This window comes from Neovison vison, chromosome 5 (assembly GCF_020171115.1).
Source record: "Neovison vison isolate M4711 chromosome 5, ASM_NN_V1, whole genome shotgun sequence".
NCBI lineage: Eukaryota > Metazoa > Chordata > Mammalia > Carnivora > Mustelidae > Neogale > Neogale vison.
Window position 1 is genome coordinate 21,077,745 of NC_058095.1, and position 23,946 is coordinate 21,101,690.

General features: G+C 53.6%; 5 protein-coding genes across 5 annotated transcripts; all 5 read left to right on the top strand.

Moving 5' to 3' along the window:
• Positions 1-6,638: 6,638 nt before the first annotated feature.
• On the top strand, positions 6,639-7,193 carry LOC122907609 (keratin-associated protein 9-2-like). The gene has a single exon (XM_044250422.1). The coding sequence runs from the start codon at positions 6,639-6,641 to the stop codon at positions 7,191-7,193; it is 555 nt and encodes a 184-aa protein (XP_044106357.1).
• A 3,477-nt stretch (positions 7,194-10,670) lies between these two features.
• Positions 10,671-11,225, top strand: LOC122907608 (keratin-associated protein 9-2-like). Its single transcript, XM_044250421.1, has one exon. The coding sequence runs from the start codon at positions 10,671-10,673 to the stop codon at positions 11,223-11,225; it is 555 nt and encodes a 184-aa protein (XP_044106356.1).
• Positions 11,226-14,703: 3,478 nt separating this feature from the next.
• Positions 14,704-15,258, top strand: LOC122907611 (keratin-associated protein 9-2-like). The gene has a single exon (XM_044250423.1). It carries the CDS (start codon positions 14,704-14,706, stop codon positions 15,256-15,258), a length of 555 nt encoding a protein of 184 aa, XP_044106358.1.
• A 3,476-nt stretch (positions 15,259-18,734) lies between these two features.
• On the top strand, positions 18,735-19,289 carry LOC122907612 (keratin-associated protein 9-2-like). The gene has a single exon (XM_044250424.1). It carries the CDS (start codon positions 18,735-18,737, stop codon positions 19,287-19,289), a length of 555 nt encoding a protein of 184 aa, XP_044106359.1.
• Positions 19,290-22,752: 3,463 nt separating this feature from the next.
• LOC122906233 (keratin-associated protein 9-2-like) lies at positions 22,753-23,307 on the top strand. Its single transcript, XM_044247959.1, has one exon. The coding sequence runs from the start codon at positions 22,753-22,755 to the stop codon at positions 23,305-23,307; it is 555 nt and encodes a 184-aa protein (XP_044103894.1).
• The last annotated feature ends 639 nt before the right edge of the window (positions 23,308-23,946 follow it).

The window sequence follows — 23,946 nt, forward strand, 5'->3', positions numbered from 1 at the left end:
GAGGATCATATGATTCTTCTCCTTTCTTTTATTATTGTGGTGTATCATACTTATTGATTTGCATATGTTGAACCACTCTTGCAGTCCAGGAATAAATCCCACTGGTTTGGTGAATAATCCTTTTAATGTACTGTTGGATGCTATTAGCTAGTATCTTGGTGAGAATTTTGGCATCCATGTTCATCAGGGATATTGGTCTGTAATTGTCTGGTTGGGTTAATGCTCACCTCAAACAATGAGTCTGGAAGTTTTCCTTGTATTTCTATTTTTTTGAAACAGCTTCATAAGAATAGGTATTAATACTTCTTTAAGTATTTGGTAGAATTCCCCTGGGAGGCCATCTGGTTCTACACTCTTGTCTGTTGGGAATTCTTTTTATTACTGCTTCAATTTTCTTGATGATTATGGGTCTGGTCAAGTTTTCTATTTCTTCCTGTTTCAGTTTTGGTCATTTATATGTCTTTAGGAATGCATCCATTTCTTCCAGATTGTCTAATTTGTCGGCCTATAGTTGCTCAGAATATGTTCTTATAATCGCATTTCTTGGGTGTTGGTTGTGATCTCTCCTCTTTCATTCATGGTTTTATTAATTTGGTCCTTTTCTTTTTGATAATTCTGGCTAGGAGTTTATTGATCTTATTAATTCTTTCAAAGAATCAGCTCCTACTTTTGTTGATCTGTTCTACTGTTCTTTTATTTTCCATTTCATTCATTTCTTGTCTAATCTTATTTACTTATCTTCTTATGCAAGGCTTAGGCACTTTTTTTTTTCCTGTTCTTTTCCCAGCTCCTTTAGGTATAAGGTTATCTTGTATATTTGAGACTTGTCTTATTTCTTGATAAAGTCCTGTATTGCTACATACTTCCCTCTTAGGACTACCTTTGATGCATACCAAAGGTTCAGAACTATTGTGTTTTCATTTTCATTTGCTTCCATTAATTTTTTTTTCTTTTTTTTCAATTTATTTATTTTCAGAAAAACATTATTCATTATTTTTTCACCACACCCAGTGCTCCATGCAAGCCGTGCCCTCTATAATACCCACCACCTGGTACCCCAACCTCCCACCCCCCCCCCCAACTTCAAACCCCTCAGATTGCTTTTCAGAGTCCATAGTCTCTCATGGTTCACCTCCCCTTCCAATTTACCCAAATTCCCTACTCCTCTCTAATGCCCCTTGTCCTCCATGCTATTGTTATGCTCCACAAATAAGTGAAACCATATGATAATTGACTCTCTCTGCTTGACTTATTTCACTCAGCATAATCTCTTCCAGTCCCGTCCATGTTGCTACAAAAGTTGGGTACTCATCCTTTCTGATGGAGGCATAATACTCCATAGTGTCTATGGACCACATCTTCCTTATCCATTCATCCGTTGAAGGGCATCTTGGTTCTTTCCATAGTTTGGCCACCGTGGCCATTGCTGCTATAAACATTGGGGTACAGATGGCCCTTCTTTTCACGACATCTGTATCTTTGGGGTAAATACCCAGGAGTGCAATTGCAGGGTCATAGGGAAGCTCTATTTTTAATTTCTTGAGGAATCTCTACACTGTTCTCCAAAGAGGCTGCACCAACTTGCATTCCCACCAACAGTGTAAGAGGGTTCCCCTTTCTCCACATCCTCTCCAACACATGTTGTTTCCTGTTTTGTTAATTTTGGCCATTCTAACTGGTGTAAGGTGATATCTCAATGTGGTTTTAATTTGAATCTCCCTGAGGGCTAATGATGATGAACATTTTTTCATGTGTCTGATAGCCATTTGTATGTCTTGATTGGAGAAGTGTCTGTTCATATCTTCTGCCCATTTTTTGATATGTTTGCCTGTTTCGTGTGTGTTGAGTTTGAGGAGTTCATTATAGATCCTGGAGATCAACCTTTTGTCTGTACTGTCATTTGCAAATATCTTCTCCCATTCCATGGGTTGCCTCTTTGTTTTGCTTCCATTAATTTTTAAGTTCTTCTTTAATTTCCTGGTTGACCCATTCATTTTTTAGTAGGATGCTCTTTAACCTCCAATTATTTGAGTTCCTTCCAAATTTCCTCCTGTGATTGAGTTCAAGTTTCAAAACATTGTAGTCCGAAAATATGCAGGGAATAAACCCAATCTTTTGGTACTGATTGAGACTTGACTTGTGACCCAGTATGTGATCTATTTTGGAGAATTTTGCATGTGTTCTTGAAAAGAATGTGGAGTCTGTTGCTTTAGGACAGAAGAGGCCACTTTTTCTACAAAATGGCTCATGGTTATGCTCAATGGGGGTATTGCTTATTTCCACAGCCTTTAAACTCAGAAGGTACAAAAATGTAGCAAAAATAGCTGCTAATAGATTTATCAATTGATTTAAGCTTAAGATATTTCATAATTATATACCATAATCCACTAGGTTTTTGCAGAGTCCAGCCTGGCAATCAAATAAAGTTGTGCTGGAAACCACCATCTCTGCATTCTTTCAGTCTTTGAAGGAGCACTAAACTCTGCTGTTCTCCATGGATGGCTATTGCTTCTGTTAATATATTGGTCAGGAGACAGGAATTTTTAGGGGCTCTTATTTGACCTTTGTTTCTATTACAGCTCTCACCTCACATGTTTTGAAATGCACTTCAACTGCAAAGAGTGCCAACTGTTAGCAACTTCAGGATCTGCATCAACTTTAGAGCTAAGGTCATGTTCTTCATGTAAACCTCAGGCTCATAATTTCACAACATGAATGTACTAGGGCCTCGCATTTTCTTCCCAACATGGGAACTTATTAATGGCTATCTTTGCTCTGAATATCTCCATTAGGTTGACCAATGTTTTGTCAGACCTTCATGGCAGGCTTATATCCTCCTTGCCTAATGATGCTTATTTCAAACTTTTTTTACAGGGGGGGGATGTCACACCTACATCACAATCTGTAGGTTTTTGCTGCCGAATACCCCTCTCCTTTTCCCCCTTTTAAAGCCTTTCATTGGCATTACTTCCCAGTAAACTTATTACATTCTTAATACTGTTTCAGTGTCTGATTCCCAGAAGACCCAACTGACACACAATGGAAGGGCTCTACCACTAACTACTTACATAAGTAGCCAGAAATGAGTATAAAGTAGACCTTAATGACAATTAGACTCACATGAGAGGAACATGAACCAGGACTCCATGTATTAATTGGCCTCTGTAAGCATACACTCTAATAGAAGGACTCCTGTTATCTGTCAGCACAACCTCTACATCCAACACCTATAGAAATACCTGGGTTTTCACCTTTCCCTGTATACAGTTACTCTGGCATATGATTGAAAATCCTCTGTGGAAAATATGCTACACACACACACACACACAATTCATTGTTGCAGAATATTTCTCAAGGAGACTAAACCTCTCCCTTATTTGAAGGGTTATAGGTTTGAGAACTTACTCAGGTCAGGAAACTGAATGGGAGGTTATAATTTTCTATTTAAGTGGCTGACATCAGCCTCTGATTCACTGTTCTTGAATCTTTTCCAATGTTTATGGCAGTGCCACAGTAATAAATTTGCTGGGTGCATAATTACCTCAGCCTTACGGAAGCTATAGTCTATTGGTCAAATCTTGTGAGTGAAGGCCCACTGGTTGACATTTCTTCCTATTTTGGTAATTATATCTACCTTGACTCTGTTTTCCTACCATCCCCTATTTCCAAGTTCTCTATCATATTTTACCATCAACCTGGCCACAGAGGACTACCACCATTATCCTTTTTAATGATGTACATGCTTTACTGCTTTTTTTTCCAATTTATTTATTTTCAGAAAAACAGTATTCATTATTTTTTCACCACACCCAGTGCTCCATGCAAGCCGTGCCCTCTATAATACCCACCACCTGGTACCCCAACCTCCCACCCCCCCGCCACTTCAAACCCCTCAGATTGTTTTTCAGAGTCCATAGTCTCTCATGGTTCACCTCCCCTTCCAATTTACCCCAAAACACATACCCTCCCCAATCTCCATAACCCTACCCCCTTTTCCAAATCCCCCCTCCCCCCAGCAACCCACAGTTTGTTTCGTGAGATTAAGAGTCACTTATGGTTTGTCTCCCTCCCTATCCCATCTTGTTTCATGGATTCTTCTCCTACCCACTTAAGCCCCCATGTTGCATCACCACTTCCTCATATCAGGGAGATCATATGATAGTTGTCTTTCTCCACTTGACTCCTTTCGCTAAGCAGGATACACTCTAGTTCCATCCATGTTGTCGCAAATGGCAAGATTTCGTTTCTTTTGATGGCTGCATAGTATTCCATTGTGTATATATACCACATCTTCTTTATCCATTCATCTGTTGCTTTACTGCTTTTGTGAGTAATGTTCTTTGGGATCTCCCAGGGAATATGATCAGTTTGCAGGCTCTCTGACAAGAAATAAATTCATTCTACCATGTACATTTCTCTGAATCTTCTGACTCCATTCTCAGTAGTATACCAGAGCAGTTCTATAACCTTAAGTTCATGTTTTGTAGGCCATTGCAAAACATTACATTACTAGAAGACTCCTTATCTAGTGAGGTAAACCTTGGTACTTGTTTACCTATAATGGCACCAAAAAGACCACAGGGTGGGGGAGGGGCCGGGAATTTTATGGTCAACCACATATGGATAACTGTTGTTTTCACATATTGTTATACTTTCTCAACTTTGGGAGGAAGAATGAAAACTTGTAGGATTATTTCACTTAGCATAAAACTGAATGGGAAGAAATCAGAGAGGGAGGTTAACCATGTGAGACTCTTTTGACCCTGGGAAACAAACTGAGGGATGTGGAAAGGGAGGTGGGTGGGGGATGGGGGAAATGGGTGATGAGCATTAAAGAGGGCACATGATATGATAAGCACTGGGTGATATCTCAATTAATAAATTTTTTAAAAAGTAGGCTTATAATTTCTAAACTTGAAGTAAAGTATATGTTGAGTCAGGGACACAGAATTAAACAAAACAGACAAAATACCAGATCATCACAAGAAGAAGAAAAGGAGAAGAAACTAATCTCTATTAAAAATAAGTACAATGTATTCGATGTGTTTTGTGGTAAAAGTTGAAAATATGACAACTGTGGTCTCTTAGAGAAAGTACCTGTCTTCAACATGTCCCATCCATAATGGGAGGGAAGTAAGAATATTTCCAGAATATTCTAAGGGTTGACCTGAACGTGAGATAGAAATGAGATAAATATTTTTGCCAAGCAACTCTGTGTTCAATCTACTCCTAGACATATGTTCAAAAAAACTTAATGTGTGTTTACTAAACAACCTGTAAAACAGCATTCATAGAAGCACTATTTTAAAGTTCTCAAGCTTCAAAATACCTACTTATTTATCAAGAGGAGTGCCAAGAAATAAACTGTGTCCTACTCATTCAGGAAGAGAATTAAACAGCAATGGCAATGAATAAACAACAAATATTTCTAATAGTGATCTCTTAATAATTGCATAAATAGAACCAATTCTATATTACTTCACTTATATGAAGGCTTTAAAAAGCCAAATTAACCTACAGGTTACAAATCAACAGAGTGATCAGAAACCTTTGGAAACAGTTAATTTAACTTCTATTCCTTATCCTGGTTATATTAACATGAATGCACTCATTTTGTAATAACTGACGAAGTTGGAAATAACTGGCACTTTTTAAATGAGTGATATACCTAAAATATTTTAAAATGTTAGATCCAAAACATAAATCAGGTATCACCTTAACTATCCAAATCTCATGCTAAATGCAAGGAAATAAAAAAAGAAATAAAAAACAAAACAAATATTAAACTATAAGTGTGCTGTCAGTGACATGATGTCACATACTCTGCTGATTAACACGGTTAGGTCTAAAGTCACCAAAACATCCTCCTTTGCCAACTACACACCTACTATCAAAAAAGATCCATAGCCAGGGAAAACACTTATTTCAGGATAAATAAAGATTACTCTTCACACAAGAAACATATTAACTGATTATTGCTTACACCCTGTATACTTCTGTGCTTCTAAAAATTGACTGATTACGCACTGCCATATGGAAGAGATGATACCAGATATTCACCATCCAAGGGTCCTACACAGAACTTAAAAACAGAGGTGGGATATAGCACTAAGAGAAGAAGATGCCTGTGAGACATTGAAACCGTGCCTCAAAAGGAAACAGAATAGAACTCAGGCAGGGATGCAACTATTCCTTTAAAATACAGCGTAATACCCAACCTGTAGGAATGTACAAAATGTAGAAGCAGTCAGTGTAAAAAAGCAAGAGAGGTAACACAGCTGTAATTTTCGCACGAGACCCAGGAAAGGAGGAACTGCATCATAGAATAACAAATTTTAAAGCAGGAAAAATGCTAATGATACGAAAAAGTTTTCATCTGAAATGTTTCCACGAGTTATTCCCAATTAAGAAACACGTTAAGCACTTATTTGCTAAAGATTCATAACATTAGGGGGAAAAAACACTTCCTCTTCTTCCATTCCCGCATCATCAGGAAAACGATGTCAACAACGGCAAGGAAGTCATGCCCATTGGTCCAAATTTGGGGACCCGGTGCATAAAATCCCCACAAGAGGACGAGACAAATGAATCTGAGAAACTCACCTCGGAACAGAAGCTCCCCCTCCACCTGTGACACCATGACCGAATCGTGCTGCTCCCCTTGCTGCCAGCCTACGTGCTGCAGGACCACCTGCTGCAGGACCACCTGCTGCCAGCCCAGCTGCTGCGGGTGCGGCGGTGGCTGTGGACAAGGCGGCTGCGGGTCCAGCTGCTGTGGGTCCTGCTGCTGCCAGCCTTGCTGCTGCTGCCAGCCTTGCTGCTGCCGCCCAACTTGCTGCCAGACCACCTGCTGCAGGACCACCTGCTGCCGGCCCAGCTGCTGCGGCTGTGGACAAGGCGGCTGCGGGTCCAGCTGCTGTGGGTCCTGCTGCTGCCAGCCTTGCTGCTGCCGCCCAACTTGCTGCCACACCACCTGCTGCAGGACCACCTGCTGCCGGCCCAGCTGCTGTGTGTCCAGCTGCTGTCAGCCCAGCTGCTGTGGGTCCAGCGGCTGCGGACAAACTTGCTGTGGCTCCAGCTGCTGTCAGCCAGCCTGCTGTACCCCTGTGTACTGCAGGAGGACCTGCTACCACCCCACCTGTTGCTGCTTGCCTGGATGCCTCGCCCAGGGCTGTGGATCCAGCTGCTGCTAGCCTGCTTGCCAGCCAAACCGCCGCCATAACGCCTGCTGGAGGACCACCACATACCCACGGCGGCCGCGGCCACCCCTGCTGCGTGTCCGGCTGCTGCCACACTTCCTCCTGACAACTGCCTCACCAGCAACCCACAACGGCACACAGCACCGATCGGCCAGCGGGGAAACGGACACTGCCAAACGTTGCCCAAACCCAGCATGCAGCCGCCAACGCTTCTGCTACTCACCTGCCTGTTCCAAGCCTTGGGAATCGGCTGGAGGCAGTGTGGACCACTTCTCCTGATTCTCTCCTTCCTCAGGTCTTGGGAGTCCCCTGCCAGCGTCATGCATCCGGACATGGAGTCAAGATCTCTGCCTTGACTCCACAGTCACGATCGTCATCCTGCCTGACGACCTTGGAGAAATAAAGCCCCTCACACCTGGTGGAAATGCATTCTTTTGCAACTATTGGTGTCTGCGCAAGAAGGGTCTCCTTCTCGGTGCATTCATGGTCCTTGGATGCTGATTTCTTCCTGTCGGGACCCTTCTGCGTGTCTCCCTAGACACAGGGCCTCTCACACGAGTGTCTTAATAAACCCAGTACCGATCCGCATACCATAACGCTGTCCGTGTCCCCGTACGGCATGCGCGACCTTAACGGTTTCTGTACAGGTCACAGCCCACATACAATAATTACCCGTTTGGAGACTCCTAGCCTGCGCCCACAAATTCCTATCTCCATTTGAGGATGAGGGAATCTAGGGACGTTCTGTCCCAGAGCTGAGCGGATAGGGAAGCCCTCAGGCGCCAGGCTGGGTCTCCTGGCCCTTGCTCAAGGGCGCTCACATACCCACGAGCAGGCGAGTTAGGCGACAGCCTGGGCCAGAGCACCAGCAAGATGCTGGTCCGAGTGTCTTCGAGGCCCGCGGAAGTCCTCTTGTCCTGTAGATGCGGGTGATATCTGGGACAAAGTGGTAGAGAGCCGAGTGCCACCACGCAGGGACCCCCAGCCCAGTGTCAGGGCAGCTGCCTTGCCCTATAGAGCTCCTGGGAACACGGGGAACCTTTCGCGGAGGTCGGCACCAGCCTGCCCAACGTGCACTGCTCCCGCTCAGAGACAGGGGAGCCTGCGGAGGCCTCGCGCCCGTCGGCCGCGTCTGCCCACGCACATCTTCCGGGGTCACGGACGGCCCATTCTGCTTGGGCCTCCTGGTCCTCAGGACCTCGGCGGGGGGCGGGGGGCGGGGGGCGGGGGGCGGGGAGGGGGCAGGGGTGTGCAGAGGACTCGGGCAGTTTTGTGCCAAACACGTCATGCTCCGCAACTGGCAGGCGATAGGGCGTCAGGATCTACAGGGCACCGAGAAAAGGAAGGACGGGGGACGTCACGGACCGAGAGCCCCTGCGCTGGGCGTGTGTGTTGCCTTGGAGTAATCCGTGACCTCGGAAGCGCGGAACGGAAGCAAACAACCTCCGGCATCTGGGGAAGGAACTGGGAAGCGCTGGAGGGAAACCAACGGGCCTCCTCTGGGGATGGGTGGGGGTGAGACCCATGTGAGGAGGAAGAAAGAGGAAAGAGCCTGGGCCTTCACCGGAGTCCCGACAGATCCAAGGCAGGCGCCTCTGGTCCCGCACTGATGCACGGTGCTGCCTCGGCGCTCAGCGATGTGAGGCTGGATCCAGGCTCTGACGGGAAGGGCAGATGAAGGCCCTGGGTCACTTCCCGGGTGCAGTGGAGGGACCTCTGAGGGGCTAGGACCGCTTCTGTCCCGGGCACCCACCAGCCCTGGAGACCAGCTATGCGGGAGGCTCTCAACAGACTGCCAACACCACACTTGCCTCTTGCTGGTTCTTAGGAGTTGGGGGATTGTGAGCTGTGCTGAGAAACGAGAAACGGACAGGAACTGGGTTGCTTCCTACTTGCTAAGTACCGGCCAGATGCTTCATGTACATTTTCTTGAATTCCTGAAGTAATTTTCAACTTAGGGCTCTAGGTTCCCGCTGCAGGGATCAGGAAATCAAGACCGAGATGGCTCAAAGTCACGTCAGCGGACGGTGCCTCCCAGAAGCGACACTGCAGAACAGCGACCAGGCGCGTAGCTTCGCTGGGGAGGGCAGACGCCAGTGGCTGGAGGGCGGGAAAGTGACGCAGGCAAGAAGCACTGTCAGTCCAGGGTCCCAGCTTGCACGGGAAGCTTATACCCGAGAGCGAGATCAGAAAGGACGTAATACACTCATTGGGATTCCCCTAATTCAGCAACAAGGGAGATGGCATGTCTACAAACCGGCTCTCCAGAAGCACTGGTTGAGCATTTCTCTCAGTGTGGCATGCGCTGGCACTGTGCCATCCTGCTGCACCATGAAAACTGCCAAGAGGCCCAGAGATGCGGATCTGCTGGGTAGAAGTTGTCCCGAACACAGGAAGATCCGAGACACACGGCTGGCATATTGAAGGCGCCATCCACAGTCTACGGTCTTCTGCTCTCAGACCCAGTATTTCCTTCTTCACGAGGGTGGACAGGCACACATTTGTTTAAGAGGAAGACACAGGAGGAAGAAGAAGGAAGAGAGGAGGAGGAGGAGGGAGGCAGGGAGAGAGGGAGGTAGACGGACGGAGGCAAGAAGGGAGGAAGAGAAAACGAGAACTGTATACCCAGTGACGCTGGGTAACAGGCTTGGCTGGTTCACAAGGAGAGGACGAGAGTCTCCAACTCATCCTGTTATCCCCCGAACTGCCCCACTTGTGTCACGGACGGTCCCACGTCCTGGAAAAGCCCTCCGCTTTTCTGCGAGACGCGGGACCGCTGTCTCTCAGGACGTTCGGTGACTGCTGCTTGCTTCGTCTGGGTGTACTGCGGCTGTTTCTATCGCCCTGCTTGATTCTGCCTTCACAGACGGAAGAGGTGAACTCGCAAACCCTGCAGCCCAGAGTCTTGGATCGAACTGGGATATGCAGCTGTGGGGTGGGGGCTCCAAGAGACAGATGCCTGCGGGAGTCTGGGATCAGGCTTGGTGGGGAAACCGACTTGGGCTCCGGCATGACTTCGGCTCATCGCTAGGCATGTTGCCACTTCCTCACGAGGCATGTTGCCAGTCTACATGTAACCCAGGGACCAGCGCTGGGGAAGGACCTCCAAACCGACTCGCCAACCTCTTCACAGGCCAGTGGGACTTGTAACACACGATGAAATTCGTAGAGCACGAACGCAGATGCTGATGTGACCACCTTGTTTTCATCTGAAATGTTTCCACGAGTTATTCCCAATTAAGAAACACGTTAAGCACTTATTTGCTAAAGATTCATAACATTAGGGGGAAAAAACACTTCCTCTTCTTCCATTCCCGCATCATCAGGAAAACGATGTCAACAACGGCAAGGAAGTCATGCCCATTGGTCCAAATTTGGGGACCCGGTGCATAAAATCCCCACAAGAGGACGAGACAAATGAATCTGAGAAACTCTCCTCGGAACAGAAGCTCCCCCTCCACCTGTGACACCATGACCGAATCGTGCTGCTCCCCTTGCTGCCAGCCTACGTGCTGCAGGACCACCTGCTGCAGGACCACCTGCTGCCAGCCCAGCTGCTGCGGGTGCGGCGGTGGCTGTGGACAAGGCGGCTGCGGGTCCAGCTGCTGTGGGTCCTGCTGCTGCCAGCCTTGCTGCTGCTGCCAGCCTTGCTGCTGCCGCCCAACTTGCTGCCAGACCACCTGCTGCAGGACCACCTGCTGCCGGCCCAGCTGCTGCGGCTGTGGACAAGGCGGCTGCGGGTCCAGCTGCTGTGGGTCCTGCTGCTGCCAGCCTTGCTGCTGCCGCCCAACTTGCTGCCACACCACCTGCTGCAGGACCACCTGCTGCCGGCCCAGCTGCTGTGTGTCCAGCTGCTGTCAGCCCAGCTGCTGTGGGTCCAGCGGCTGCGGACAAACTTGCTGTGGCTCCAGCTGCTGTCAGCCAGCCTGCTGTACCCCTGTGTACTGCAGGAGGACCTGCTACCACCCCACCTGTTGCTGCTTGCCTGGATGCCTCGCCCAGGGCTGTGGATCCAGCTGCTGCTAGCCTGCTTGCCAGCCAAACCGCCGCCATAACGCCTGCTGGAGGACCACCACATACCCACGGCGGCCGCGGCCACCCCTGCTGCGTGTCCGGCTGCTGCCACACTTCCTCCTGACAACTGCCTCACCAGCAACCCACAACGGCACACAGCACCGATCGGCCAGCGGGGAAACGGACACTGCCAAACGTTGCCCAAACCCAGCGTGCAGCCGCCAACGCTTCTGCTACTCACCTGCCTGTTCCAAGCCTTGGGAATCGGCTGGAGGCAGTGTGGACCACTTCTCCTGATTCTCTCCTTCCTCAGGTCTTGGGAGTCCCCTGCCAGCGTCATGCATCCGGACATGGAGTCAAGATCTCTGCCTTGACTCCACAGTCACGATCGTCATCCTGCCTGACGACCTTGGAGAAATAAAGCCCCTCACACCTGGTGGAAATGCATTCTTTTGCAACTATTGGTGTCTGCGCAAGAAGGGTCTCCTTCTCGGTGCATTCATGGTCCTTGGATGCTGATTTCTTCCTGTCGGGACCCTTCTGCGTGTCTCCCTAGACACAGGGCCTCTCACACGAGTGTCTTAATAAACCCAGTACCGATCCGCATACCATAACGCTGTCCGTGTCCCCGTACGGCATGCGCGACCTTAACGGTTTCTGTACAGGTCACAGCCCACATACATTAATTACCCGTTTGGAGACTCCTAGCCTGCGCCCACAAATTCCTATCTCCATTTGAGGATGAGGGAATCTAGGGACGTTCTGTCCCAGAGCTGAGCGGATAGGGAAGCCCTCAGGCGCCAGGCTGGGTCTCCTGGCCCTTGCTCAAGGGCGCTCACATACCCACGAGCAGGCGAGTTAGGCGACAGCCTGGGCCAGAGCACCAGCAAGATGCTGGTCCGAGTGTCTTCGAGGCCCGCGGAAGTCCTCTTGTCCTGTAGATGCGGGTGATATCTGGGACAAAGTGGTAGAGAGCCGAGTGCCACCACGCAGGGACCCCCAGCCCAGTGTCAGGGCAGCTGCCTTGCCCTATAGAGCTCCTGGGAACACGGGGAACCTTTCGCGGAGGTCGGCACCAGCCTGCCCAACGTGCACTGCTCCCGCTCAGAGACAGGGGAGCCTGCGGAGGCCTCGCGCCCGTCGGCCGCGTCTGCCCACGCACATCTTCCGGGGTCACGGACGGCCCATTCTGCTTGGGCCTCCTGGTCCTCAGGACCTCGGCGGGGGGCGGGGGGCGGGGGGGGGGGGGGGGGGGAGGGGGCAGGGGTGTGCAGAGGACTCGGGCAGTTTTGTGCCAAACACGTCATGCTCCGCAACTGGCAGGCGATAGGGCGTCAGGATCTACAGGGCACCGAGAAAAGGAAGGACGGGGGACGTCACGGACCGAGAGCCCCTGCGCTGGGCGTGTGTGTTGCCTTGGAGTAATCCGTGACCTCGGAAGCGCGGAACGGAAGCAAACAACCTCCGGCATCTGGGGAAGGAACTGGGAAGCGCTGGAGGGAAACCAACGGGCCTCCTCTGGGGATGGGTGGGGGTGAGACCCATGTGAGGAGGAAGAAAGAGGAAAGAGCCTGGGCCTTCACCGGAGTCCCGACAGATCCAAGGCAGGCGCCTCTGGTCCCGCACTGATGCACGGTGCTGCCTCGGCGCTCAGCGATGTGAGGCTGGATCCAGGCTCTGACGGGAAGGGCAGATGAAGGCCCTGGGTCACTTCCCGGGTGCAGTGGAGGGACCTCTGAGGGGCTAGGACCGCTTCTGTCCCGGGCACCCACCAGCCCTGGAGACCAGCTATGCGGGAGGCTCTCAACAGACTGCCAACACCACACTTGCCTCTTGCTGGTTCTTAGGAGTTGGGGGATTGTGAGCTGTGCTGAGAAACGAGAAACGGACAGGAACTGGGTTGCTTCCTACTTGCTAAGTACCGGCCAGATGCTTCATGTACATTTTCTTGAATTCCTGAAGTAATTTTCAACTTAGGGCTCTAGGTTCCCGCTGCAGGGATCAGGAAATCAAGACCGAGATGGCTCAAAGTCACGTCAGCGGACGGTGCCTCCCAGAAGCGACACTGCAGAACAGCGACCAGGCGCGTAGCTTCGCTGGGGAGGGCAGACGCCAGTGGCTGGAGGGCGGGAAAGTGACGCAGGCAAGAAGCACTGTCAGTCCAGGGTCCCAGCTTGCACGGGAAGCTTATACCCGAGAGCGAGATCAGAAAGGACGTAATACACTCATTGGGATTCCCCTAATTCAGCAACAAGGGAGATGGCATGTCTACAAACCGGCTCTCCAGAAGCACTGGTTGAGCATTTCTCTCAGTGTGGCATGCGCTGGCACTGTGCCATCCTGCTGCACCATGAAAACTGCCAAGAGGCCCAGAGATGCGGATCTGCTGGGTAGAAGTTGTCCCGAACACAGGAAGATCCGAGACACACGGCTGGCATATTGAAGGCGCCATCCACAGTCTACGGTCTTCTGCTCTCAGACCCAGTATTTCCTTCTTCACGAGGGTGGACAGGCACACATTTGTTTAAGAGGAAGACACAGGAGGAAGAAGAAGGAAGAGAGGAGGAGGAGGAGGGAGGCAGGGAGAGAGGGAGGTAGACGGACGGAGGCAAGAAGGGAGGAAGAGAAAACGAGAACTGTATACCCAGTGACGCTGGGTAACAGGCTTGGCTGGTTCACAAGGAGAGGACGAGAGTCTCCAACTCATCCTGTTATCCCCCGAACTGCCCCACTTGTGTCACGGACGGTCCCACGTCCTGGAAAAGCCCTCCGCTTTTCTGCGAGACGCGGGACCGCTGTCTCTCAGGACGTTCGGTGACTGCTGCTTGCTTCGTCTGGGTGTACTGCGGCTGTTTCTATCGCCCTGCTTGATTCTGCCTTCACAGACGGAAGAGGTGAACTCGCAAACCCTGCAGCCCAGAGTCTTGGATCGAACTGGGATATGCAGCTGTGGGGTGGGGGCTCCAAGAGACAGATGCCTGCGGGAGTCTGGGATCAGGCTTGGTGGGGAAACCGACTTGGGCTCCGGCATGACTTCGGCTCATCGCTAGGCATGTTGCCACTTCCTCACGAGGCATGTTGCCAGTCTACATGTAACCCAGGGACCAGCGCTGGGGAAGGACCTCCAAACCGACTCGCCAACCTCTTCACAGGCCAGTGGGACTTGTAACACACGATGAAATTCGTAGAGCACGAACGCAGATGCTGATGTGACCACCTTGTTTTCATCTGAAATGTTTCCACGAGTTATTCCCAATTAAGAAACACGTTAAGCACTTATTTGCTAAAGATTCATAACATTAGGGGGAAAAAACACTTCCTCTTCTTCCATTCCCGCATCATCAGGAAAACGATGTCAACAACGGCAAGGAAGTCATGCCCATTGGTCCAAATTTGGGGACCCGGTGCATAAAATCCCCACAAGAGGACGAGACAAATGAATCTGAGAAACTCTCCTCGGAACAGAAGCTCCCCCTCCACCTGTGACACCATGACCGAATCGTGCTGCTCCCCTTGCTGCCAGCCTACGTGCTGCAGGACCACCTGCTGCAGGACCACCTGCTGCCAGCCCAGCTGCTGCGGGTGCGGCGGTGGCTGTGGACAAGGCGGCTGCGGGTCCAGCTGCTGTGGGTCCTGCTGCTGCCAGCCTTGCTGCTGCTGCCAGCCTTGCTGCTGCCGCCCAACTTGCTGCCAGACCACCTGCTGCAGGACCACCTGCTGCCGGCCCAGCTGCTGCGGCTGTGGACAAGGCGGCTGCGGGTCCAGCTGCTGTGGGTCCTGCTGCTGCCAGCCTTGCTGCTGCCGCCCAACTTGCTGCCACACCACCTGCTGCAGGACCACCTGCTGCCGGCCCAGCTGCTGTGTGTCCAGCTGCTGTCAGCCCAGCTGCTGTGGGTCCAGCGGCTGCGGACAAACTTGCTGTGGCTCCAGCTGCTGTCAGCCAGCCTGCTGTACCCCTGTGTACTGCAGGAGGACCTGCTACCACCCCACCTGTTGCTGCTTGCCTGGATGCCTCGCCCAGGGCTGTGGATCCAGCTGCTGCTAGCCTGCTTGCCAGCCAAACCGCCGCCATAACGCCTGCTGGAGGACCACCACATACCCACGGCGGCCGCGGCCACCCCTGCTGCGTGTCCGGCTGCTGCCACACTTCCTCCTGACAACTGCCTCACCAGCAACCCACAACGGCACACAGCACCGATCGGCCAGCGGGGAAACGGACACTGCCAAACGTTGCCCAAACCCAGCGTGCAGCCGCCAACGCTTCTGCTACTCACCTGCCTGTTCCAAGCCTTGGGAATCGGCTGGAGGCAGTGTGGACCACTTCTCCTGATTCTCTCCTTCCTCAGGTCTTGGGAGTCCCCTGCCAGCGTCATGCATCCGGACATGGAGTCAAGATCTCTGCCTTGACTCCACAGTCACGATCGTCATCCTGCCTGACGACCTTGGAGAAATAAAGCCCCTCACACCTGGTGGAAATGCATTCTTTTGCAACTATTGGTGTCTGCGCAAGAAGGGTCTCCTTCTCGGTGCATTCATGGTCCTTGGATGCTGATTTCTTCCTGTCGGGACCCTTCTGCGTGTCTCCCTAGACACAGGGCCTCTCACACGAGTGTCTTAATAAACCCAGTACCGATCCGCATACCATAACGCTGTCCGTGTCCCCGTACGGCATGCGCGACCTTAACGGTTTCTGTACAGGTCACAGCCCACATACAATAATTACCCGTTTGGAGACTCCTAGCCTGCGCCCACAAATTCCTATCTCCATTTGAGGATGAGGGAATCTAGGGACGTTCTGTCCCAGAGCTGAGCGGATAGGGAAGCCCTCGGGCGCCAGGCTGCGTCTCCGGCCCTTGCTCAAGGGCGCTCACATACCCACGAGCAGGCGAGTTAGGCGACAGCCTGGGCCAGAGCACCAGCAAGATGCTGGTCCGAGTGTCTTCGAGGCCCGCAGAAGTCCTCTTGTCCTGTAGATGCGGGTGATATCTGGGACAAAGTGGTAGACAGCCGAGTGCCACCACGCGGGGACCCCCAGCCCAGTGTCAGGGCAGCTGCCTTGCCCTATAGAGCTCCTGGGAACACGGGGAACCTTTCGCGGAGGTCGGCACCAGCCTGCCCAACGTGCACTGCTCCCGCTCAGAGACAGGGGAGCCTGCGGAGGCCTCGCGCCCGTCGGCCGCGTCTGCCCACGCACATCTTCCGGGGTCACGGACGGCCCATTCTGCTTGGGCCTCCTGGTCCTCAGGACCTCGGCGGGGGGCGGGGGGCGGGGGGCGGGGGGCGGGGAGGGGGCAGGGGTGTGCAGAGGACTCGGGCAGTTTTGTGCCAAACACGTCATGCTCCGCAACTGGCAGGCGATAGGGCGTCAGGATCTACAGGGCACCGAGAAAAGGAAGGACGGGGGACGTCACGGACCGAGAGCCCCTGCGCTGGGCGTGTGTGTTGCCTTGGAGTAATCCGTGACCTCGGAAGCGCGGAACGGAAGCAAACAACCTCCGGCATCTGGGGAAGGAACTGGGAAGCGCTGGAGGGAAACCAACGGGCCTCCTCTGGGGATGGGTGGGGGTGAGACCCATGTGAGGAGGAAGAAAGAGGAAAGAGCCTGGGCCTTCACCGGAGTCCCGACAGATCCAAGGCAGGCGCCTCTGGTCCCGCACTGATGCACGGTGCTGCCTCGGCGCTCAGCGATGTGAGGCTGGATCCAGGCTCTGACGGGAAGGGCAGATGAAGGCCCTGGGTCACTTCCCGGGTGCAGTGGAGGGACCTCTGAGGGGCTAGGACCGCTTCTGTCCCGGGCACCCACCAGCCCTGGAGACCAGCTATGCGGGAGGCTCTCAACAGACTGCCAACACCACACTTGCCTCTTGCTGGTTCTTAGGAGTTGGGGGATTGTGAGCTGTGCTGAGAAACGAGAAACGGACAGGAACTGGGTTGCTTCCTACTTGCTAAGTACCGGCCAGATGCTTCATGTACATTTTCTTGAATTCCTGAAGTAATTTTCAACTTAGGGCTCTAGGTTCCCGCTGCAGGGATCAGGAAATCAAGACCGAGATGGCTCAAAGTCACGTCAGCGGACGGTGCCTCCCAGAAGCGACACTGCAGAACAGCGACCAGGCGCGTAGCTTCGCTGGGGAGGGCAGACGCCAGTGGCTGGAGGGCGGGAAAGTGACGCAGGCAAGAAGCACTGTCAGTCCAGGGTCCCAGCTTGCACGGGAAGCTTATACCCGAGAGCGAGATCAGAAAGGACGTAATACACTCATTGGGATTCCCCTAATTCAGCAACAAGGGAGATGGCATGTCTACAAACCGGCTCTCCAGAAGCACTGGTTGAGCATTTCTCTCAGTGTGGCATGCGCTGGCACTGTGCCATCCTGCTGCACCATGAAAACTGCCAAGAGGCCCAGAGATGCGGATCTGCTGGGTAGAAGTTGTCCCGAACACAGGAAGATCCGAGACACACGGCTGGCATATTGAAGGCGCCATCCACAGTCTACGGTCTTCTGCTCTCAGACCCAGTATTTCCTTCTTCACGAGGGTGGACAGGCACACATTTGTTTAAGAGGAAGACACAGGAGGAAGAAGAAGGAAGAGAGGAGGAGGAGGAGGGAGGCAGGGAGAGAGGGAGGTAGACGGACGGAGGCAAGAAGGGAGGAAGAGAAAACGAGAACTGTATACCCAGTGACGCTGGGTAACAGGCTTGGCTGGTTCACAAGGAGAGGACGAGAGTCTCCAACTCATCCTGTTATCCCCCGAACTGCCCCACTTGTGTCACGGACGGTCCCACGTCCTGGAAAAGCCCTCCGCTTTTCTGCGAGACGCGGGACCGCTGTCTCTCAGGACGTTCGGTGACTGCTGCTTGCTTCGTCTGGGTGTACTGCGGCTGTTTCTATCGCCCTGCTTGATTCTGCCTTCACAGACGGAAGAGGTGAACTCGCAAACCCTGCAGCCCAGAGTCTTGGATCGAACTGGGATATGCAGCTGTGGGGTGGGGGCTCCAAGAGACAGATGCCTGCGGGAGTCTGGGATCAGGCTTGGTGGGGAAACCGACTTGGGCTCCGGCATGACTTCGGCTCATCGCTAGGCATGTTGCCACTTCCTCACGAGGCATGTTGCCAGTCTACATGTAACCCAGGGACCAGCGCTGGGGAAGGACCTCCAAACCGACTCGCCAACCTCTTCACAGGCCAGTGGGACTTGTAACACACGATGAAATTCGTAGAGCACGAACGCAGATGCTGATGTGACCACCTTGTTTTCATCTGAAATGTTTCCACGAGTTATTCCCAATTAAGAAACACGTTAAGCACTTATTTGCTAAAGATTCATAACATTAGGGGGAAAAAACACTTCCTCTTCTTCCATTCCCGCATCATCAGGAAAACGATGTCAACAACGGCAAGGAAGTCATGCCCATTGGTCCAAATTTGGGGACCCGGTGCATAAAATCCCCACAAGAGGACGAGACAAATGAATCTGAGAAACTCTCCTCGGAACAGAAGCTCCCCCTCCACCTGTGACACCATGACCGAATCGTGCTGCTCCCCTTGCTGCCAGCCTACGTGCTGCAGGACCACCTGCTGCAGGACCACCTGCTGCCAGCCCAGCTGCTGCGGGTGCGGCGGTGGCTGTGGACAAGGCGGCTGCGGGTCCAGCTGCTGTGGGTCCTGCTGCTGCCAGCCTTGCTGCTGCTGCCAGCCTTGCTGCTGCCGCCCAACTTGCTGCCAGACCACCTGCTGCAGGACCACCTGCTGCCGGCCCAGCTGCTGCGGCTGTGGACAAGGCGGCTGCGGGTCCAGCTGCTGTGGGTCCTGCTGCTGCCAGCCTTGCTGCTGCCGCCCAACTTGCTGCCACACCACCTGCTGCAGGACCACCTGCTGCCGGCCCAGCTGCTGTGTGTCCAGCTGCTGTCAGCCCAGCTGCTGTGGGTCCAGCGGCTGCGGACAAACTTGCTGTGGCTCCAGCTGCTGTCAGCCAGCCTGCTGTACCCCTGTGTACTGCAGGAGGACCTGCTACCACCCCACCTGTTGCTGCTTGCCTGGATGCCTCGCCCAGGGCTGTGGATCCAGCTGCTGCTAGCCTGCTTGCCAGCCAAACCGCCGCCATAACGCCTGCTGGAGGACCACCACATACCCACGGCGGCCGCGGCCACCCCTGCTGCGTGTCCGGCTGCTGCCACACTTCCTCCTGACAACTGCCTCACCAGCAACCCACAAAGGCACACAGCACCGATCGGCCAGCGGGGAAACGGACACTGCCAAACGTTGCCCAAACCCAGCATGCAGCCGCCAACGCTTCTGCTACTCACCTGCCTGTTCCAAGCCTTGGGAATCGGCTGGAGGCAGTGTGGACCACTTCTCCTGATTCTCTCCTTCCTCAGGTCTTGGGAGTCCCCTGCCAGCGTCATGCATCCGGACATGGAGTCAAGATCTCTGCCTTGACTCCACAGTCACGATCGTCATCCTGCCTGACGACCTTGGAGAAATAAAGCCCCTCACACCTGGTGGAAATGCATTCTTTTGCAACTATTGGTGTCTGCGCAAGAAGGGTCTCCTTCTCGGTGCATTCATGGTCCTTGGATGCTGATTTCTTCCTGTCGGGACCCTTCTGCGTGTCTCCCTAGACACAGGGCCTCTCACACGAGTGTCTTAATAAACCCAGTACCGATCCGCATACCATAACGCTGTCCGTGTCCCCGTACGGCATGCGCGACCTTAACGGTTTCTGTACAGGTCACAGCCCACATACATTAATTACCCGTTTGGAGACTCCTAGCCTGCGCCCACAAATTCCTATCTCCATTTGAGGATGAGGGAATCTAGGGACGTTCTGTCCCAGAGCTGAGCGGATAGGGAAGCCCTCAGGCGCCAGGCTGGGTCTCCTGGCCCTTGCTCAAGGGCGCTCACATACCCACGAGCAGGCGAGTTAGGCGACAGCCTGGGCCAGAGCACCAGCAAGATGCTGGTCCGAGTGTCTTCGAGGCCCGCAGAAGTCCTCTTGTCCTGTAGATGCGGGTGATATCTGGGACAAAGTGGTAGAGAGCCGAGTGCCACCACGCAGGGACCCCCAGCCCAGTGTCAGGGCAGCTGCCTTGCCCTATAGAGCTCCTGGGAACACGGGGAACCTTTCGCGGAGGTCGGCACCAGCCTGCCCAACGTGCACTGCTCCCGCTCAGAGACAGGGGAGCCTGCGGAGGCCTCGCGCCCGTCGGCCGCGTCTGCCCACGCACATCTTCCGGGGTCACGGACGGCCCATTCTGCTTGGGCCTCCTGGTCCTCAGGACCTCGGCGGGGGGCGGGGGGCGGGGAGGGGGCAGGGGTGTGCAGAGGACTCGGGCAGTTTTGTGCCAAACACGTCATGCTCCGCAACTGGCAGGCGATAGGGCGTCAGGATCTACAGGGCACCGAGAAAAGGAAGGACGGGGGACGTCACGGACCGAGAGCCCCTGCGCTGGGCGTGTGTGTTGCCTTGGAGTAATCCGTGACCTCGGAAGCGCGGAACGGAAGCAAACAACCTCCGGCATCTGGGGAAGGAACTGGGAAGCGCTGGAGGGAAACCAACGGGCCTCCTCTGGGGATGGGTGGGGGTGAGACCCATGTGAGGAGGAAGAAAGAGGAAAGAGCCTGGGCCTTCACCGGAGTCCCGACAGATCCAAGGCAGGCGCCTCTGGTCCCGCACTGATGCACGGTGCTGCCTCGGCGCTCAGCGATGTGAGGCTGGATCCAGGCTCTGACGGGAAGGGCAGATGAAGGCCCTGGGTCACTTCCCGGGTGCAGTGGAGGGACCTCTGAGGGGCTAGGACCGCTTCTGTCCCGGGCACCCACCAGCCCTGGAGACCAGCTATGCGGGAGGCTCTCAACAGACTGCCAACACCACACTTGCCTCTTGCTGGTTCTTAGGAGTTGGGGGATTGTGAGCTGTGCTGAGAAACGAGAAACGGACAGGAACTGGGTTGCTTCCTACTTGCTAAGTACCGGCCAGATGCTTCATGTACATTTTCTTGAATTCCTGAAGTAATTTTCAACTTAGGGCTCTAGGTTCCCGCTGCAGGGATCAGGAAATCAAGACCGAGATGGCTCAAAGTCACGTCAGCGGACGGTGCCTCCCAGAAGCGACACTGCAGAACAGCGACCAGGCGCGTAGCTTCGCTGGGGAGGGCAGACGCCAGTGGCTGGAGGGCGGGAAAGTGACGCAGGCAAGAAGCACTGTCAGTCCAGGGTCCCAGCTTGCACGGGAAGCTTATACCCGAGAGCGAGATCAGAAAGGACGTAATACACTCATTGGGATTCCCCTAATTCAGCAACAAGGGAGATGGCATGTCTACAAACCGGCTCTCCAGAAGCACTGGTTGAGCATTTCTCTCAGTGTGGCATGCGCTGGCACTGTGCCATCCTGCTGCACCATGAAAACTGCCAAGAGGCCCAGAGATGCGGATCTGCTGGGTAGAAGTTGTCCCGAACACAGGAAGATCCGAGACACACGGCTGGCATATTGAAGGCGCCATCCACAGTCTACGGTCTTCTGCTCTCAGACCCAGTATTTCCTTCTTCACGAGGGTGGACAGGCACACATTTGTTTAAGAGGAAGACACAGGAGGAAGAAGAAGGAAGAGAGGAGGAGGAGGAGGGAGGCAGGGAGAGAGGGAGGTAGACGGACGGAGGCAAGAAGGGAGGAAGAGAAAACGAGAACTGTATACCCAGTGACGCTGGGTAACAGGCTTGGCTGGTTCACAAGGAGAGGACGAGAGTCTCCAACTCATCCTGTTATCCCCCGAACTGCCCCACTTGTGTCACGGACGGTCCCACGTCCTGGAAAAGCCCTCCGCTTTTCTGCGAGACGCGGGACCGCTGTCTCTCAGGACGTTCGGTGACTGCTGCTTGCTTCGTCTGGGTGTACTGCGGCTGTTTCTATCGCCCTGCTTGATTCTGCCTTCACAGACGGAAGAGGTGAACTCGCAAACCCTGCAGCCCAGAGTCTTGGATCGAACTGGGATATGCAGCTGTGGGGTGGGGGCTCCAAGAGACAGATGCCTGCGGGAGTCTGGGATCAGGCTTGGTGGGGAAACCGACTTGGGCTCCGGCATGACTTCGGCTCATCGCTAGGCATGTTGCCACTTCCTCACGAGGCATGTTGCCAGTCTACATGTAACCCAGGGACCAGCGCTGGGGAAGGACCTCCAAACCGACTCGCCAACCTCTTCACAGGCCAGTGGGACTTGTAACACACGATGAAATTCGTAGAGCACGAACGCAGATGCTGATGTGACCACCTTGTTTTCATCTGAAATGTTTCCACGAGTTATTCCCAATTAAGAAACACGTTAAGCACTTATTTGCTAAAGATTCATAACATTAGGGGGAAAAAACACTTCCTCTTCTTCCATTCCCGCATCATCAGGAAAACGATGTCAACAACGGCAAGGAAGTCATGCCCATTGGTCCAAATTTGGGGACCCGGTGCATAAAATCCCCACAAGAGGACGAGACAAATGAATCTGAGAAACTCTCCTCGGAACAGAAGCTCCCCCTCCACCTGTGACACCATGACCGAATCGTGCTGCTCCCCTTGCTGCCAGCCTACGTGCTGCAGGACCACCTGCTGCAGGACCACCTGCTGCCAGCCCAGCTGCTGCGGGTGCGGCGGTGGCTGTGGACAAGGCGGCTGCGGGTCCAGCTGCTGTGGGTCCTGCTGCTGCCAGCCTTGCTGCTGCTGCCAGCCTTGCTGCTGCCGCCCAACTTGCTGCCAGACCACCTGCTGCAGGACCACCTGCTGCCGGCCCAGCTGCTGCGGCTGTGGACAAGGCGGCTGCGGGTCCAGCTGCTGTGGGTCCTGCTGCTGCCAGCCTTGCTGCTGCCGCCCAACTTGCTGCCACACCACCTGCTGCAGGACCACCTGCTGCCGGCCCAGCTGCTGTGTGTCCAGCTGCTGTCAGCCCAGCTGCTGTGGGTCCAGCGGCTGCGGACAAACTTGCTGTGGCTCCAGCTGCTGTCAGCCAGCCTGCTGTACCCCTGTGTACTGCAGGAGGACCTGCTACCACCCCACCTGTTGCTGCTTGCCTGGATGCCTCGCCCAGGGCTGTGGATCCAGCTGCTGCTAGCCTGCTTGCCAGCCAAACCGCCGCCATAACGCCTGCTGGAGGACCACCACATACCCACGGCGGCCGCGGCCACCCCTGCTGCGTGTCCGGCTGCTGCCACACTTCCTCCTGACAACTGCCTCACCAGCAACCCACAACGGCACACAGCACCGATCGGCCAGCGGGGAAACGGACACTGCCAAACGTTGCCCAAACCCAGCGTGCAGCCGCCAACGCTTCTGCTACTCACCTGCCTGTTCCAAGCCTTGGGAATCGGCTGGAGGCAGTGTGGACCACTTCTCCTGATTCTCTCCTTCCTCAGGTCTTGGGAGTCCCCTGCCAGCGTCATGCATCCGGACATGGAGTCAAGATCTCTGCCTTGACTCCACAGTCACGATCGTCATCCTGCCTGACGACCTTGGAGAAATAAAGCCCCTCACACCTGGTGGAAATGCATTCTTTTGCAACTATTGGTGTCTGCGCAAGAAGGGTCTCCTTCTCGGTGCATTCATGGTCCTTGGATGCTGATTTCTTCCTGTCGGGACCCTTCTGCGTGTCTCCCTAGACACAGGGCCTCTCACACGAGTGTCTTAATAAACCCAGTACCGATCCGCATACCATAACGCTGTCCGTGTCCCCGTACGGCATGCGCGACCTTAA

What these genes read in the sequence shown, in the direction of transcription:
- LOC122907611 (XM_044250423.1), top strand. Translation starts at nt 14,704, where the DNA reads ATGACCGAATCGTGCTGCTCCCCTTGCTGCCAGCCTACGTGCTGCAGG.
- LOC122907609 (XM_044250422.1), top strand. Translation starts at nt 6,639, where the DNA reads ATGACCGAATCGTGCTGCTCCCCTTGCTGCCAGCCTACGTGCTGCAGG.
- LOC122906233 (XM_044247959.1), top strand. Translation starts at nt 22,753, where the DNA reads ATGACCGAATCGTGCTGCTCCCCTTGCTGCCAGCCTACGTGCTGCAGG.
- LOC122907612 (XM_044250424.1), top strand. Translation starts at nt 18,735, where the DNA reads ATGACCGAATCGTGCTGCTCCCCTTGCTGCCAGCCTACGTGCTGCAGG.
- LOC122907608 (XM_044250421.1), top strand. Translation starts at nt 10,671, where the DNA reads ATGACCGAATCGTGCTGCTCCCCTTGCTGCCAGCCTACGTGCTGCAGG.